Raw genomic sequence first — 16,597 nt, forward strand, 5'->3', positions numbered from 1 at the left:
GGGTGTGAAGACTTGGTCAAAAATTGGTCAATTTTGTTTGACAATTTTATTTAGGAGGAAAGCAAAATACTTCTCCACCTCACCTCACTCTCTCTCCACCTCACCTCACTCTCTGTCCACCTCACCTCACTCTCTGTCCACCTCACCTCTATCTTCTCCTATTAGGTCGCCGGCCGAAAATTTTCCGGCCGGCGACCATTAAAAATAAAAAAAAAATTTCACTCTCTCTCTCTCTCTCTAGAAACTCCGGCGAAGGGGTTTCTCTTCGCCGGAGTTCCGGTCTGTTTCTAGAGAGAGAGAGAGAGTGAGGTGAGGTGGAGATAGAGTGAGGTGAGGTGGAGAGAGAGTGAGGTGAGGTGGAGTGTTTTTTATTTATTTCCCCTTCAAATTTATTTCCCCGGAAAATCTCTAAAATTTTACATATTCCCTTTAAAATTTCACACCCCAGAAACTATTTAGCTTTCCCCAAAGCGCTGGCCAAAAAAATCTAAGAGGAGGTTTGGTTACGTGGGAATCGAACTTGGGTCTCCTGCTTGAAAGTTTAAGAAGCGTACCAGCAGGGCTGTTAGACATTTCATATACTCCCACCTATCTCTAACTATATACAAGTCAAATCTGTTTTTAAAAATGGACGCTTGAAGTGGGGGGCCCAGTGCGGGCGCCCTGCCCGCACTGGCCCATCCACGGGCCTGCTAGGCCACTCCTTCCTCGTATATAGCTCATCTCTCCATTATCAATATTTTGTTCTAAGCCTTCAGTCACACCATCTGGACATAAATCATCAGGACCAACGTCCTACTCATCATTTTGGAATAGATATTACTAAAGAAAAATAGACATTCCTCCTTACTAGGCGACTCCTTCCTCGTATATAGCTCATCTCTCCATTATCAATATTTTGCTCTAAGCCTTCAGTCACACCATCTGAACATAAATCATCAGGACCAACGTCTTACTAGTCATTTTGAAATAGATATTAGTCAGGAAAAATAGACATTCCTCCTTACTAGGCCAATCCTTCTTCGTATATAGCTCATCTCTCCATTATCAATGTTTTGCTCTAAGCCTTCAGTCACACCATATGGACATAAATCATCAGGACCAACGTCCTACTCATCATTTTTGAATAGATATTACTCATTTATGTGGAGGTTCAGTGTCCATCGAATTCACTTTGGGTAACGTCGTTATATCTACATAATCAAGTTAACTGTTGAAGTTGAATCTAACATAAATTTAGCAGTCAACAATAGTCCACGACCCCTTTCATAATCGTGTTTCTTTCGCAACTTACGTACCAAAATTTCCCAAAATGACCCAAAAGCTATAATTCCTATATTTACTTGCTTGATTTGATTTGATTTTATTTTATTTTGTTGAAATCACTTGTTGTGACTGAGTCACTTGTAAGGTAAAAGCATATAAGGGATAACTTCTCTATTTCTAAATGCACATAATTTGTTGATTTATCTTAGAGTCGGATATTGTATTTACTAAGATCTAAATTTATTAAAAAAAATTGTATGTAGTTGACTTAATCTAGGAAGGGGTAATTTCTATATAGGTCAAAATAATATAGAAAATCTATTATATTAAAACAGATCAGTCGATTATCCTGGGGATAAGTCTTTTTTTTTATCAATCTTTAATATAATTTATGTTGTAATTTAAATTTATTTTTCTCTTCCTCAAAGGCGTTAGCCAAGAGGGATCTTCCCTGTCCGTAGGACGGGGAGGAAACCTAGTAAGTAAAAAAAGCATGAAACATTTGAAAATTATTATTTAGGTCAAAAGGTACACAAATACTAAAATACCTTTTTTGTCATTTTGTGTAACTAATTTCTTTTATTTTTCTTTAAACTTTAAATCGGTATAACTTTTATTTGGGATGTCGGATTTCTATAAAAAAATATATATTTAGGAATAATTTTTCATTACCTTTCTAACGAGATCCACTTTCAATATTTTTTTTCTAAAAAAGAACCCTAGAAAAGCCGTTTTTTCCCTTTCATTTTTCTGCAAATATGTGTTTGCAACAATCTTTTTGCAAACAAGTGTTTGCAAATAAGTTCTGTGCAAACAATCTGTTATGCAAAACATGTGTTTGCAACAGTCTGTTCTGCAAACTGTGTTTGCAAAATATAGATTGCAAACATGATTTGCAAGCTTCGCAGAATATAATCTTGAGTTGCAAATATATCTTGCAAACTCGATTTGTAAATCGAAAGTATAAACTAAGAGTATGTGTCTACGAAATCTTGAGTTTGGAATTGATTTCATCATTCATCATCTAAACCCATGAAGAAATTGCGTGGTCGACTTTAAGATCAAACCTTCAAAATCTTATTATTTTCTACTTTAAGATTAAACCTTCAATACTTCAAGATGAAATAATGTAGAGAGGGAGAGAGAGGGAGAGAAACTTGATCAACGAATCATATACAAAAACACAACAAGAAGCAAGAAACAAATGAATAATAAGTCAATGCAAAATCAAGGTAAATAATGCAGCCATCCACGGTTTATTGAACGCTTTTTTAGAAGGTTCCATATCTCTAGACATGATTCAATTCCCTATAGCTGCATTTTTGTAGACATTTTATCGAACACCTTCTGAGCAGATTTCATATCACCAATTCGAGCATAAAAATTCATCACGAGGGTGTTAGATAATACTAAATTCACACATAATCCATTATTAATGATTTGCAAAGCCAACTTTTGTTTCCACCAAAGGACTTCAAGGAGAAAGAACCGAATACATTAGTGGTGAAATCAGGAACTCTAATGGTACATTGACATGAGATTGAGCAAGAAGGTTGTAAATCTCGTTTGGAGTAAGGTAAAATCAGGGACGTCTAATATTACATCGACAATCGACATGATATTGAACAACAAGAGTATAAACCTCGTCGGGATTGATGATGTCGATCCATCGACGAATAGAAGAATCCTCTGTTAAATCAGCATAATGAAATTTCATCTAAGCTTTGAGAGATTTATAAGGATCAATGCAGATGTGATTGATTAGTTTAGTATTGAAATTCGTTTTCACAACTTGATCATGATTCAATACAGTAATAGATTGGCTTTGTGAAGTAGAAATTAGATTGGAAAAAGAAAGTAAGAAAGCAGCATAAAAAGTTAGAGAGAGAAAACGATGGGGAAGAAGGAGATTTAGTTCAACTAGGGTTGAGGGTAGTTCTGGAACAAAAATAAGTAAAAATGACCCTAAAAGTAATATATATTATTTTAAGTGTGGGTAGCAATTATCTATATAATAAAACAGAAGGGGAAACGCTGACTGGGACAAACACCCTTTTTTAATAAGAGATATTGTCTAGGAGTCCTTTTCAAAATTTAAAATATAGTCCTTCGTAGAGATTAAGTTACCTATTTAAAAAATAATAACCGTATCCTTCTTAGAAATAAAATAACTAATTTAAGAAGAAAAAAATTTGAGAGTTAAAAAAAGAAATTAAAATCTCTTTCTCTCTCTCAATAAAATAATAACTAATGTAAGGAAAAGGAAACAAAAAAAATAATACAAAAAAATGAAGGTACCCAAAATATAACAATAAAATTTCGTCACATTTGATTGATACAACTGTCCGTGGCCTAGGACACGAGATATACCCTAGTACATATTAATATGATATATTTTAACAATATGAAAAAAATAAACTGCTTTTTTAGCTATTATATAAAATATATTGACCCAACCAGCCATTTTCCCATCTAGGAAAAGTAATTATGGGTAAATTTTCCTATCACGTTTTTTTTGTTAAAAGAATTCTAAATTGTCTCAACCAAAATCACCTAGATTCAACTTAAATTGGCCAGTCAAACAATAAGTTAGTGTCATAAAAAGATAATTCCATTTTGGCCCCCTAAAAATGACCAAATCATCACAATGGCCCCCTAAAGATGATCAATTTCTACTTCGGTTCTCTTTTGATTTTTTCTGTCATTCAATATTGACTGCAGATTTATCTTTTCATCTTTTACCCCTCTCTTGAAAACTCTTTCCCTCCCTATCCTTTATCACTTATTTTTACAAGTCGATGGAAGTCTGCCCGTCCCCGACCGACGACCATCATTTAAATTTCTTTTTCTCTCTTCTTCCCTCTCTCTTGTTCTCTCAGACAACTCTTCTCTCTGTAATCAAACTCCTGTAAGTCAACTCTTGTCTCTAATTAAAAGTACATGTTAACCACTCAAATAAATGAATATAGATCTGAAATTAAAGCCCTTTGAGGTTTAGGGCAGCCGTGAAATTAAAGCCAATTATTAACTTCACTTCTCGGAAGAACTCTGTCACCAGATGAATCACGACCACAATCAACCCGTACAGTAGCTAAATAGATCTAAAAGATACTGTAATATTTACCATTCCAAGTACTTCTAGAATATTTTGTAAAAGCTAAAGATAAATCCCAGTGACTATAACTATAAGAATAAAATTTCAATTGAGGATCCAAATTGAGCAAGTAAATAAACACACCTTGATTTGGATGAACTTTATCAAAATCTTGTGTAACGATTCGATCAGCGACAGAGTAAAGAAGTGAACGATGATATGATCGGAATATCAAAGTTGTTGAATCGATCTCGGATTTGATCGTGCCGAAGATTGGAGCCGAAATTGAAGAGTGGAAATATGAGATGAAGAGAATGTTTGATGTGAATAGGAACAAGGATTGCTAGAAAGAGAAGGGAAGTGATGAGAGAGGATAGGGGAGAAAAGGATTAAGAAGAAAGGTATTTTGGAAGAAAAGACGGTAAAGAAAGAAGAGTAAAAGCAATGAAGAAGAAACAAAAAATAAATAAGTTTTTTTCTTTGTTCCTGGTGATGGGTCGTTTGTAGGGTGTCGTCCGCCAGTAGCCGGAGACCCTTCTCAGACGACAAAGAAAGAGAAGTAAATAAAATAAAATATTGAAAAGATGGGTAAATATGGAAAGAACTAATCAACTGTTAAAGTTGACTGAATCAAACTAACAAAATAAAACAAAAAGGGGTTATATTATAAGTTGGTCATATTTAGGGGTTATTTTGGTGAGTTGGTGATGCGTATTTAAATTAACCTAAATAATAGGCTAAAATAAATTCGTATTTTGTAATAAAATTCCGCAAGTGCACGTGTCTATGTAGTGTAGACCTAGCAAGTACGGGTCGATCCCACGAAGACAAGTTGGAAATCTATCTCAACCTAAAACTAGTAAAATGGTAACTTTGAGATTTGTTTTGAACAGAAAATAATATAACGAAACTAATAGTCAATCGGAAGGAAGCTAATATGAGAAAAATCCTAGAGTTTAGAATCCACCACGAACACTCATAAAAAGATATCTAACCATTAATAATTCTCTATCTATTTTATAACTCATATTTGGTATACCTCTTGCATCCAAATATCGAAAGATATATCTATTATATAAAGGCCAGCGCTTTGGGGAAAGCTAAATAGTTTCCGGGGTGTGAAGACTTGGTCAAAAATTGGTCAATTTTGTTTGACAATTTTATTTAGGGGGAAAACAAAATAGCTTCTCCACCTCAGCTCTCTCTCTCCACCTCACTTCTCTCCCTCCACCTCATCTTCTCTCTCCACCTCATCTTCTCTCTCTTCTCCGATAGGTCGCCGGCCGGAAAATTTTCCGGCCGGCGACCATGAAAAAAAAAAAAAAAAAAAATTTTTTTCTCTCACACCTCTCTCTCTCTAAACTCCGGCGAAGGGGGTTTCCCTTCGCCGGAGTTCCGGTCTGTTGAAGAACAGACCGATCTGGTCTGTTCTTCAACAGGCCAGATCCGGTCTGTTGAAGAACAGACCGGAACTCCGGCGAAGGGAAACCCCCTTCGCCGGAGTTTAGAGAGTGAGAGAGGTGTGAGAGAAAAAAAAAAAAAATTTCATGGTCGCCGGCCGGAAAATTTTCCGGCCGGCGACCTATCGGAGAAGAGAGAGAGAAGATGAGGTGGAGGGAGGTGATATGAGGTGGAGGGAGGTGAGGGGGAAAATTTTTTATTTTGAGCCATATTCCCCATAAAATATATTTCCCCGGAAACTTTTCGAAATTTTGCATATTCCCTTTAAAATTTCACACCCCGGAAACTATTTAGCTTTCCCCAAAGCGCTGGCCTATATAAAACAGAAGGAAAAATGATGACTGGGACAAACATCCTTTTCTAATAAAAGATATTGTCTAGAAGCTCTTCTCAAAATTTAAAATATAGTCTTTCGTAGAAATAAAGTTACTATTTAAAAAAACAATAATCCTTTCCTTCTTAGTAAGAAAATAACTAATTTAAGAAAAAAAGAAAAAAAATAAATTTCAAGGGTTAAAAAAAGAAATTAAAATCTCTCTCTCTCTCTCAAAAAAATAATAACTAATTTAAGATAAAAGAAACAAAAAAATAATACAAAAAAATAATAACTAATAAAAATCTCTCAATAAAATATAATAATAAATTCCGTAACATTTGATTGATATAAGTGTCCGTGCCCTAAGGCACGGGATATACCCTAGTTTGTTTTAAAAGCATATAGTTGTCTAAAGAATTAAACCGGCCCGTTATAAAAACAATAACAACTCAACTATCATTTATCAACTAATAAGTATAATTCTCATCAAAAAAAAAAACTAATAAGTATAAACTATTAAAGATTAAAATCTAAATATGATAAATCAAATCAGAAGGATAAATAATGAAGAATATATCATTTGAAAGAATAACAAGAGTTTAATATATTCACAATAAAGCACATACTCAAGAGAATCATTATGATAAATATTGTTTATTCATATTCATGGTTTCATCTTTCACTTTAGGTGAGGGACTTAGCAACACATTACAATATTAATCAAAGTAACTGAATCAATGAAAAAGAATAAGATTTCACCCATAATTCGTCTGTCTCCAAAAGAATATAGTTGTTGTCCTCTTCAATTCACCAACTCAACTCCTCTTTTCTCTTCAATTTGTCTACTGTTTTTGGCTCCAGAAAAGATGTCTCTCTAATTCCGCCTCTCCTCTTTTTATATCATGTGAGTCCGGGTTTGTCAAAACCCTAAATATTCTTTCAAAATTCTCTTCCCCAAAGGGTCGGCCAAATCTTCCATACATGAGTCTCGGGTGTTTCCTTGTATAGTGGTGTTTTCCTTTTGATTAGATGACTACCAGCAAATAGGGGTGGGAAAACGGTCCGGGAACCCGAGATCCGGCCCAATCCGCCCGGACCGTTAGTACCCGAAATCCGAATAGAACCCGATCCGGGCATACCCGGCCCGTTTTTTCGGGCCGGAGCGGGAGGGACTCGGGCAGGACCCTCTGCCCGAGTCCCAGCCCATCACATCCGCCCGTTAACTACCCGCGACCCGCCCACCCGTCAAAACCCGTAAAGGTCTGCCTATCATAAACCCTAACCCTTCAATCATATAAATACCCTCACTATTTCACACAGACTTAACCGCCTCCTCCATTTCCATTCTCATCTTCTCTACTCTGTGAAAACCATAAACCTTTAACGCCTCCACCACCCTCTACCTCCTCATCTTCTCTTCATACCCTCTCCTTCATCATCTTCTCTTCATATTCTAGATGTAAAAACGGATAAAAAACTTTATCTTTGATGTATTTCTTATTAAATCTGAGATGTAAAAGCAGATCTAGAACTTTCCCTTTGATGTATTGTTTTTGTAAATTTAAGATGTAAAACAGTCTACTCTGTTTCAGAAAAGTTCAATGATATAATCTTGTTGTGTCATTTTTTTGAATCTGTTCTAATAGAAATAAATGTGCATTCTAGAGTTTCATTTAGATGAATTGATTATCTTTTGCTTTGCTAATTTTCCACATTGTAAAACAGTAGCTATATGTTCAAATTTGTGAATGGATTTAGGATTGTAAGGTAAAAATTTGTTATAATGTAAATAATTCCAGTGAACTTGGTACTGATATTAATGGATGAATAGCTTAGAGATTATTCCAATTTTTTTTTTGAGTTATGATTTCATTTTATTATAGTCCTTTTATTAATTTTTTTATTCTTATGGCCCGCAACCCGACCGCCCGCGTCCGCCAAAGCCCGAGCGGGCTCGCAGGCAGAATCGGGCCGCGGACACTATCTTTACCAAATTAGTCCGGCCCAAAGTGCTCGCAAGATCCGAACGGACAGAGAAATTCTGAGCCCGATCCGTCCGAATCCGTGAAAAAATTGCCCGAGCCCGCACCATTCCCACCCCTACCAGCAAAGAGATCCAATTCGAACTCATCTCACTTGGGTTTCCTTGTTTTGAGAGATTTTGGTTTATTCCCTACAATTTCTTTTGATTTAACTTGGTGGGTCCCTTTTGCCAAAATCCAATTACCACGGGATTGTAATGGTGGCATCTTGGTCATTTTCAAAGGAAACTACTGCATCCCACTTAGGCTATAAAGTAGGGTCCACCATTAAATAACTTATCTTCCTTTTAAGTCCTTGTATATTGCACAATGACATGTTTGAGGTTATTTCTGCAAAACTCATTAACTCAATTAGATTCAAATTAAAGACTAACGAACGTACATTAGCGATAAATAAAGGAGTTCTAACGAACAGTTGGTCATCATCACGAGTCCAAAATGGAATTAACCCACAAAAATACACACTAGGTTCATTCATGGGCTCTCACAATCCCAGGGGAGTTGAAAAGTCATTAATTTGATCTCAACCCCTTGTATTAATACTCTCACCTACTCATAATCCTATCTTTCCCAATTATATAATAATCGATTAAGTTTATATATCAACTACCTTATGTTTCATGAACTTCTTTATAAAAGCCTCGAAACCCCAAGCAGAAATCTAACCTACGCTCCATGTCATGTCATTGCAAGAGCACAACGACACAGTACTTATCTACTACCCTTGGTTGTAGTGATTGGACATCCCTCTTAAGCCTTTATAATTTAGACAATAAATAAAGTAGATGTAAGTAGATGGACTTACAAGCCCCTACGATGGGCCTAAGAGTCTTTATATGGCCTTTAGGGCTCAAGATGTGTTAATTGACAGTTATATAATTATCCAAATTCATGATATATTGCATATTAATTACGATGTATCAATGTTATTCAAATGTAATAACTCTTGGAGTCCAATCTCAAAATAAAACTACATGGTACTTGCAGGTTGGCTGACCCAAACGCTCAACCACATAAGGACAAGCTCGTCAAGATATATGTTGTAGGTCGACTAGCTAGGGTCGCAAGTCTACTGCAAAATCACTATTTGCGCATTGTAATCTCTTTTAAAAGTTAAAAGTAGCAAAACTAGGTTCATGCGGTTATTAACCAAAACCTTAATTAAATGCACCTCGAAATTATAGAACCTACTACATGTATAATCATATGTGTCATATTTGGTGAAAATAACTTAAAATGGATCAGGGAGAAAAATGAAGTACACCTTGTTAACTCAACCTTTCTTATTTATAACATCTGGAATTATCAGTAGGAGTTATTTACGTTATATTTACTGAACATATTTACATCTATCCAGTAAAACATAGATATATTATCACCCGATTAAAGTGAATTATTTCACAGTTAATAGATTAGCATTCATACTATTACGCGGTATAAAGAGTAACATTAACTAATTAAGATCACGAGATCTAAACTTTTGCACAACCAAAGAAGCACCAGCTTGGCCTAGCTTTAATTTTCCTTTTGAAAACAACCAACCCAATTATTAACACTCCACTACTCCAACCACACTATCCTTTCCTCTTTTAAATGTCTCTTCTTTTTTTTTTGCTAAAATAACTTGTGAAAACCAAAGCATAAAAGGGCAAACTAGCATAACCCATTTCAACAACTAGCCACTATAGGTATCACTAGTTTTCTCTCTAGCTTTATTCCCCTACTTTTCTCTCTTTACTCTCTCTTTACCAATAATTAATTTCTTTCAATCTCTTCACCATGACAAATGCAAGTGTTATTAAGAAAGAGATGATCAAGAAATGGGTTCTAGTTTTAGTGGTAGTGGTAATGGTGGGTAGTGTGATATCAGATGTAGACAAAGATAAAGAAGAGTGTGCAGACCAATTAGTTGGATTAGCAACTTGCTTACCATATGTTAGTGAAACAGCAAAATCTCCAACACCAGATTGTTGTAGTGGTCTCAAAAAAGTTCTTGACACAAGCAAGAAGTGTCTTTGTGTTCTTGTTAAAGACAGGAATGATCCTGGCCTTGGTTTTAAGATCAACTCCTCTCTTGCTTTGAGTCTTCCTTCTACTTGTAAAGTCCCAGCTAATATATCCGAGTGCCCTGGTAATTAGCTTTTGGTGTCTTTATATGTTTACTTATCGTGTCTTTTTTGTTCCAAAGTTCATCGGAGTGGTGTTTGGTTTTCTTTAAGTCAGATTTGACTCGTCTGAATGGTTGATTTGTCGTGTGAGTCCAACTCATCTAAATGATTGATTTGTCGTGTGGGACTATTCTCACATGCCCCCTCACGTGTGGCCTGGTTAGCCTAACACGTGTTTTTTTTTTCGGGTGACGTGGAGCACGTGTGACTTTTAAACCTATCACTTGTGGTCCTTGCTTTGATACCATGTAAATTTGTAGTCATCCAACTCAAAACCACTTGGTAATCAGTAGTAAATTTAACCCTTCTCCCGTGTGGAACTATTGTCACACATTTTACTTATAAGCCCATTATCTGGATAGAAAAAAAAAATGAAATGACTATTGTCCATCTAACTAAAATAAATTGGGCTGGAACAATTTATATTAAGATGACTCATATTTGGAAAATAACAAAACAAATACTACTTAAGTTTTCAAATACATAGTAATGTTTAGTTATTGATCATTTGCTTGTTTGATTTGATTGTTCATCAGCACTTTTGCATTTGGCTCCAAACTCACCAGCTGCTCAAGTATTTGAACAATTTGATAGCAGTTCCAAGGGTGCAACTACCACACCAACCTCAAGTGGTAACTTCTTTTTCTTATGGTTCAACAAAAAAAAAAACTTCTTTTTCTTATGGCTATGATAACTCATCTTTTCTTTTATTATAAATATGTTTTTCTTCCATTATAAATATGAATTCCGAGTGGCTCAGATCCATATAAGTCCCACCAATAATGATGCTTGGACATGTAAAAAGTTAGTCGACCACAAATCGAAGGCTGATGTAGTCGGACTTGACTGGCTAAGCATCTTACCGAGAAGATGTTTCGTCAATGTGACGATCACATCAGCCAGCTGGCCAAACATCATTTTTGTTAAGTCAAAATGATAATCACACCTTAGTGACATTTTCTCCTCTAGGTCGGGCCACCTCTCATACCAATTTAATTTCTCACCCTCACTGGACCCACTAACCTCATGGGCACACCAACTATCTGTCTGTGGATCTACCTTTATCTGCATAATCTAAAAGAAGATAGCCTAAGAAGGAACATGAGTTGATTTTAGTGAAAATGGTAATTACTTTTTGATCCTTATATCATGAGTAACTTCTGTCTTGGCCCTTTATTTTTCGTGAATTCAAGTTTTATCCCTGAGGTAAGATTTCCATCAAAACAAAAACCGGTCACAAAAGTAAATAAGAAATTTTTTTTAAGGGTAGGAATCCATGCTCTATTAATTATTGTGTTTTTATTGCAATTACGACAGGAAGTCCAAAGAGTGGTGGAACCAGTGGGGAGGCATCAAATAAAAAGGTGAAAAGTGATGGAGGAAGGAGAAATAAAGTTGAATTGGTTGAAGGGTTTTTATTATTGTGTTTCATATCAATATATCTTTCTTTTGTTTAAATAGCTCATCTAAATTTTGGACAACTGTACTAATTTCTGCCTAATAAAGGATTGGTTCATCTCAAACTGTTATTTTGTCGGTTTTATGGGTGTTTTCTTCTTGTGTTATTTTTATAACGAAAAAATGAAAATTGTCATGCTTTTTTGCACTTTTTAATAAAGGAGAGCTCTTTATTATGGTCATGAGTCTAAACCCACTTTCATACAAGACTAAATGATAGTACAAGTGTCATGTGAACTTTCATCAATTTGGTAACCATCTTCTAATAAAAATTTGAAAGGGAAAAAAAAATTGTTTATTACTTTTGTTAAGAACTCACTCCTACCATCAATGTGAATATTTTAGAAATAAAAAGATAGAGAACTCAAAATATCATTTAATTCACATAGCCTCAGTTTTTGTACACAACTAGTAATGAATAGAACACTAAACTGCAAAAGAATGAAAATACAAGCTATACGCTCGCATTTATAATCAAAATCATATCTAGAAAAGAACAAAAAAATCGGTGGTTAAGGAGGCTTCGGTTAAGAAAAAAACAACCCGCCTAATATTCACAGAAGAATGTGTTCGTGTAATGAAGTAATGGTTAATCATCATCCTTTTCCCTTGTATTAAGAGTGATTAATTTCTTTATCTTTGTTCCTGAAGTATAAAACATTTCATCTGCTCCTGAATGGCTTCCTTCAAAAGGACTTCTGCTTCCTTGGTGAATGTCTTGGTAGAAGATATGATTTCTTGTTCTTCAAGTTGATTCTCGAACTAATATTGGGTACCCAAGAGAAATAGAGCCGGTTCGTAATTTGCTACGGAAGAATACTTCATGCGATATGAATCAAATATGGGATGTATCTTCTTCATTCTTGCTTGTTGATGCAGACTAACCATCAATCTCGAACACTCCCTTCATAAACACCAAATAAATCAATGAGTAAAACAATAACATTATCAAGAACAACCAACCAGATGAAGATTAAAAAGAGGTAATCACTTACTGTAGCTGATCTTCGGAGTATCCAGAATGTCGTTGGATGGTCCAACTCCAAAATCTAAACTTATGGATAGTACAAGAAGCTGTGTAGATGGCTGCTGAAGCTAATAGGGATGGTGGGTACTTGAGCATTTCATAACTGATCAAACTTTGCTCAATAATGAAGAAGGATAAAAGCTCGAGCTGTTCAATAAACACGAAATACGTAAATTAATCAGATGAGCTCACTAAAGATAAAATTTGCGATTGTATATAGTAGTAACAATTTACTTAAGAGATGAGTTATAAAGAATGTGTACGAACCTGTTTATCAGATAGAGCAGCCTTGAGGAACCTCGCCATGAATACATATGGAGTTGGAACAGACATGTTGAAATTTAATGTTTTAACCATCAACTTCTCCTGCAAATATTACGAGAGAAATAGAATAAATTACTTGTCGAGAGAGGGGCGACAAAGGATGGACAAAAGAGATAGAGAAAAAATAGGTGTACCATATCAAGAAATTCTTTTCTTGTGTACGTGTTTCCGCAAATTTGGATTAACCTCTCAATGGGGATGACTGGGCCTTCTTCGTATTTTGTTGCTAAGAGCATCGCTGTTACCCCGACCAACTGAAGTTTGTCTCCCTTGATTAATTGACGAGCTAAGAATCTGTCTATGATGTTAACCATTAGAAATAATGTCTCTGCATTGAGTCCGTAATCATGGTGCACCTGTTTAAAGTTAACCTAGTTAGATTCAATTTGCTATAAAAAAAAAACTCAAAGAGCTTGAGAATCGGCAAATTAGTAAAAAAAAATTCGCATACCATGATTAACCATTCAACGAGAAATGCTCTCATTTCCTCATTGATTTCAGATTGCTGCAGCATATAATTTGGCGGGACGCAACTAGAATTCTGCAAAATCGGAATGTTCACTCATTTAGAAGCAAATAGGAAAGTTAATCAAAATGAACAAGTCCGAAAATAAAAACCGATTGTAGTTCTTATACTAAATCGACAGAAAGCATTCGAGCTAATTTGAATAGTTTCAGCTAAATACAAATTATATAGAAGCAGAGCTCTTTGATTAGGGTTTAGGTTTGAAAGACAAACCTCAGTTCTTCGGTAGTGATCATATAAGTCGTCAATGTAATCAACAACAGCAAGTGGATTCCTCGAATCGCAAGTGTCGATATCTATCGTAAGGTCTGGAATTACTATGTCCGATATATCAGCTTCATCCTACAGTTTGAATTTATATTAGAATCACAGTTAGTAATTACTGTCAAACCAAAATATTATGAAACATTAATTAGTCTATTTATAGAACTAATTTAATAGTTAAGAGGTTTGTTTGCTTTGATTATACTAAATTGGTCCCAATTAGAATACCCAGGTCTCGGATTTATATTCTTATATTCCTAGGGTTTTAAGAAGTCCAATAACGAGAAACCCTAACAAACTATCTATCCATTGTGATAAAGTGATCAAAAAGTCCAATACCTGAGACAACCGGTTCTTCAGCGTAGAAATTTGAGAAGCATGATCCCTGAAACAAGAAAACAAAAATGAGATTTGAAGCAAGAAACAGATAAAGTACGGATTTTTTTTTTTAATAAGAAAGGATGAAGAATTAGGGTTTAAGGAATCACCTCGAGGGTACCATGTTGTTACTACCCCAAAGTGAATAGGAACCAAAAGTGTTGAGATGAGTAGTGAATTCCCCCATTCTAGATTCAAAAAAACCTATAAATTTTGAAGCAGAAAATCAGTACAAGAATTAGGGTTTGAAAGAGGAAAATAAAAAAAAGGGCAAGAAAAGAAAGGACGATAAAAATTACCAGTGGACGTTAGATTATTATCGAGAAATCTCGTACTCATTTGGATTATTATTAAACAAGGGAAAGTGGAAGTTAGATTATTGGAATTTAAGAAGATGATCAAGAATATTCAGTCTGGGGGAAATAGAAGAAGATCAAAACAAACCCCAGGAAGTGAAAACAGGTAACTCGGTGGTTAAAAGAGATATATATATATATATATATACGAGACTTCAAGAACAAGTTTCCCATATTATCTCTATTTCCCGCGTTTATAGTGGCGTCAAGATGACGCGATAAGACCGGGCTGGTTTCCTTTTTAGTACGACTCCTAAACAAGCGAACCATGACAGATTCTAGATAGGGTTTATACTTGATTTCTTGTAATTCGTTGGGTAATAGATTCTCATCTAAAGTACAAATAAGTATGTCACATCCATATTTGATTTTGGGTTATTTCACAAATGGCCCCAACTTTGTGATCACCTGCCTGGCCCCCTACTTTAGCAATAATTTCCGTATGGACCCCTTTTCCGTTATCTTTACATTCTGATGTAGAGGAATTGGCTGAGAAATACATGGATGAGATCGAAGCGGCCAAATACAAGGGTGACAGACTAAAACGGCCAAAATCGAAGTTACGGGTGTCGGAATTGGACGAAATTTTGAGGGATGGTGCGAAATAGCGTTCCGGTCATTCGTTGTCGCTTCGCCACAACGGGCCCACTTTGAGGGGCAAATTCCATCGTTTAGGGCTTCAAAACGGACTTTTACTAGTTTTTTTCTATTTTTGGTAATTGTTTTCAGTTTAGGATTTCTAGTATTTTATTTTTTTAGGAGTTTCTATTGGAGTTTGACCAAGATTAGGAAACCCTAAGTCTATATAATGAGGGCGTAGAAGTTGTTTCAGTCATTCATTCAATCAATAAAATTCAGTATTTTAGTATTCTTGTTATCAATTTCGGTTCAATAGTCTTTAGACGGAGTTCTAAGGCTTTTTATCAGTTTTCCGCTGCGTCACATTCCGTTACTCTCCCTCCTCTATCTCATTTTCTCTCTCTGTCACATCATCTTAGCACGACACATCATCATCTTCTCCGTCAGGGTCGCCGGCCGACGACCTCAAATTTTTTTTCCTCTCTCTAAAAAAAACAAAATTTTAAAATTCTCTCCTCTCTCTCTCTCTAAACTCCAGGAGTTAGAGAGAGGAGAAAATTTTAAAAAAAAAAATTCCTTTTTTAGAGAGAGAGAAGAGATAGAAAAAAAAAATTTGAAAGTCGCCGGCCGAAAATTTGGCCGGCCGGCGACCCTGTCGGAGAAGATGATGATGTGGCAGAGAGAGAAAATGAGATGGAGGAGAGAGAGTAACGGAATGTTAAAGATAACGAAAAAGGGGGCCATACGGGAATTATTGTTAAAGTAGGGGGTCAGGCAAGAACCTGGTCACAAAGTTGGGGCCCATTTGGGAAATAACCGTTTGATTTTTAATGAAAATTCTGAGATTTCGGATACGGATTCAGATATTTCTTATCAGATACGGATTCAGATATTTCTTATCGGATACGGATACACCAGCATCTGATCCGATAAATATTAATAATATAATTATTTTCAGTCAAAAAAAAACAAATTTTTTTAAAATCAGGGATGGGTTTGACTCCCTTTTTTTGCTTTTGTTTTTAAAGATGGCCGTCAACCTTCTAATAAACAAGGGTTATTTAGTAGTTAGACTCCACTTATTTAGTTATGTTAGGTTTCACCCTCAAAATGATTAAGTGACTGGAGTTAGCTTCTATTTTCCTATCAAAAACCCGTTAACTTAAGGGGTGTGCCACTCACGTGACTTTTGTTTCACAAAAATACCCTCCATTCTCTGTTGGATGTTTGTGCCAAAGATACCTTTCTCCTCCAACGGTCAATAAACCAAAGGCTCTTTTTGTAAAGAGATCTTATGCTTGAGGGATGTAGCTAGATCTATTTCTTCATCCCACTATT

General features: G+C 35.5%; 2 protein-coding genes across 2 annotated transcripts; one reads left to right on the top strand and one right to left on the bottom strand.

Moving 5' to 3' along the window:
* Positions 1-9,755: 9,755 nt before the first annotated feature.
* Positions 9,756-11,870, top strand: LOC147545386 (non-specific lipid transfer protein GPI-anchored 14-like). Its single transcript, XM_086637049.1, has 3 exons — positions 9,756-10,310; positions 10,884-10,979; positions 11,665-11,870. The coding sequence occupies exons 1-3, from the start codon at positions 9,959-9,961 to the stop codon at positions 11,802-11,804; spliced, it is 588 nt and encodes a 195-aa protein (XP_086493175.1). The 5' UTR covers positions 9,756-9,958; the 3' UTR covers positions 11,805-11,870.
* A 291-nt stretch (positions 11,871-12,161) lies between these two features.
* Positions 12,162-14,843, bottom strand: LOC147545387 (G2/mitotic-specific cyclin-2-like). Its single transcript, XM_086635000.1, has 9 exons — positions 14,624-14,843; positions 14,435-14,528; positions 14,286-14,331; positions 13,896-14,024; positions 13,608-13,697; positions 13,291-13,512; positions 13,100-13,198; positions 12,801-12,979; positions 12,162-12,709 (listed from the first exon to the last, which is right to left on the bottom strand). Exons 1-9 carry the CDS (start codon positions 14,661-14,663, stop codon positions 12,568-12,570), a joined length of 1,041 nt encoding a protein of 346 aa, XP_086491126.1. The 5' UTR covers positions 14,664-14,843; the 3' UTR covers positions 12,162-12,567.
* Between the last annotated feature and the right edge of the window lie 1,754 nt (positions 14,844-16,597).

This window comes from Eschscholzia californica, unplaced genomic scaffold (genome assembly GCF_041429995.1).
Source record: "Eschscholzia californica isolate CP2 unplaced genomic scaffold, dmEscCali1.0.p SCAF_4, whole genome shotgun sequence".
In the NCBI taxonomy this organism is placed as follows: Eukaryota; Viridiplantae; Streptophyta; class Magnoliopsida; order Ranunculales; family Papaveraceae; genus Eschscholzia; species Eschscholzia californica.

Coding starts and splice junctions, on each gene's coding strand:
- LOC147545386 (XM_086637049.1), top strand. CDS start 9,959: ATGACAAATGCAAGTGTTATTAAGAAAGAGATGATCAAGAAATGGGTT. Junction 10,311..10,883: donor TAATATATCCGAGTGCCCTG/GTAATTAGCTTT, acceptor ATTGTTCATCAG/CACTTTTGCATTTGGCTCCA. Junction 10,980..11,664: donor TACCACACCAACCTCAAGTG/GTAACTTCTTTT, acceptor CAATTACGACAG/GAAGTCCAAAGAGTGGTGGA.
- LOC147545387 (XM_086635000.1), bottom strand. CDS start 14,663: ATGAGTACGAGATTTCTCGATAATAATCTAACGTCCACTG. Junction 14,332..14,434: donor AACAACATGGTACCCTCGAG/GTGATTCCTTAA, acceptor TTCTTGTTTCAG/GGATCATGCTTCTCAAATTT. Junction 14,025..14,285: donor TGAAGAACCGGTTGTCTCAG/GTATTGGACTTT, acceptor TTCAAACTGTAG/GATGAAGCTGATATATCGGA.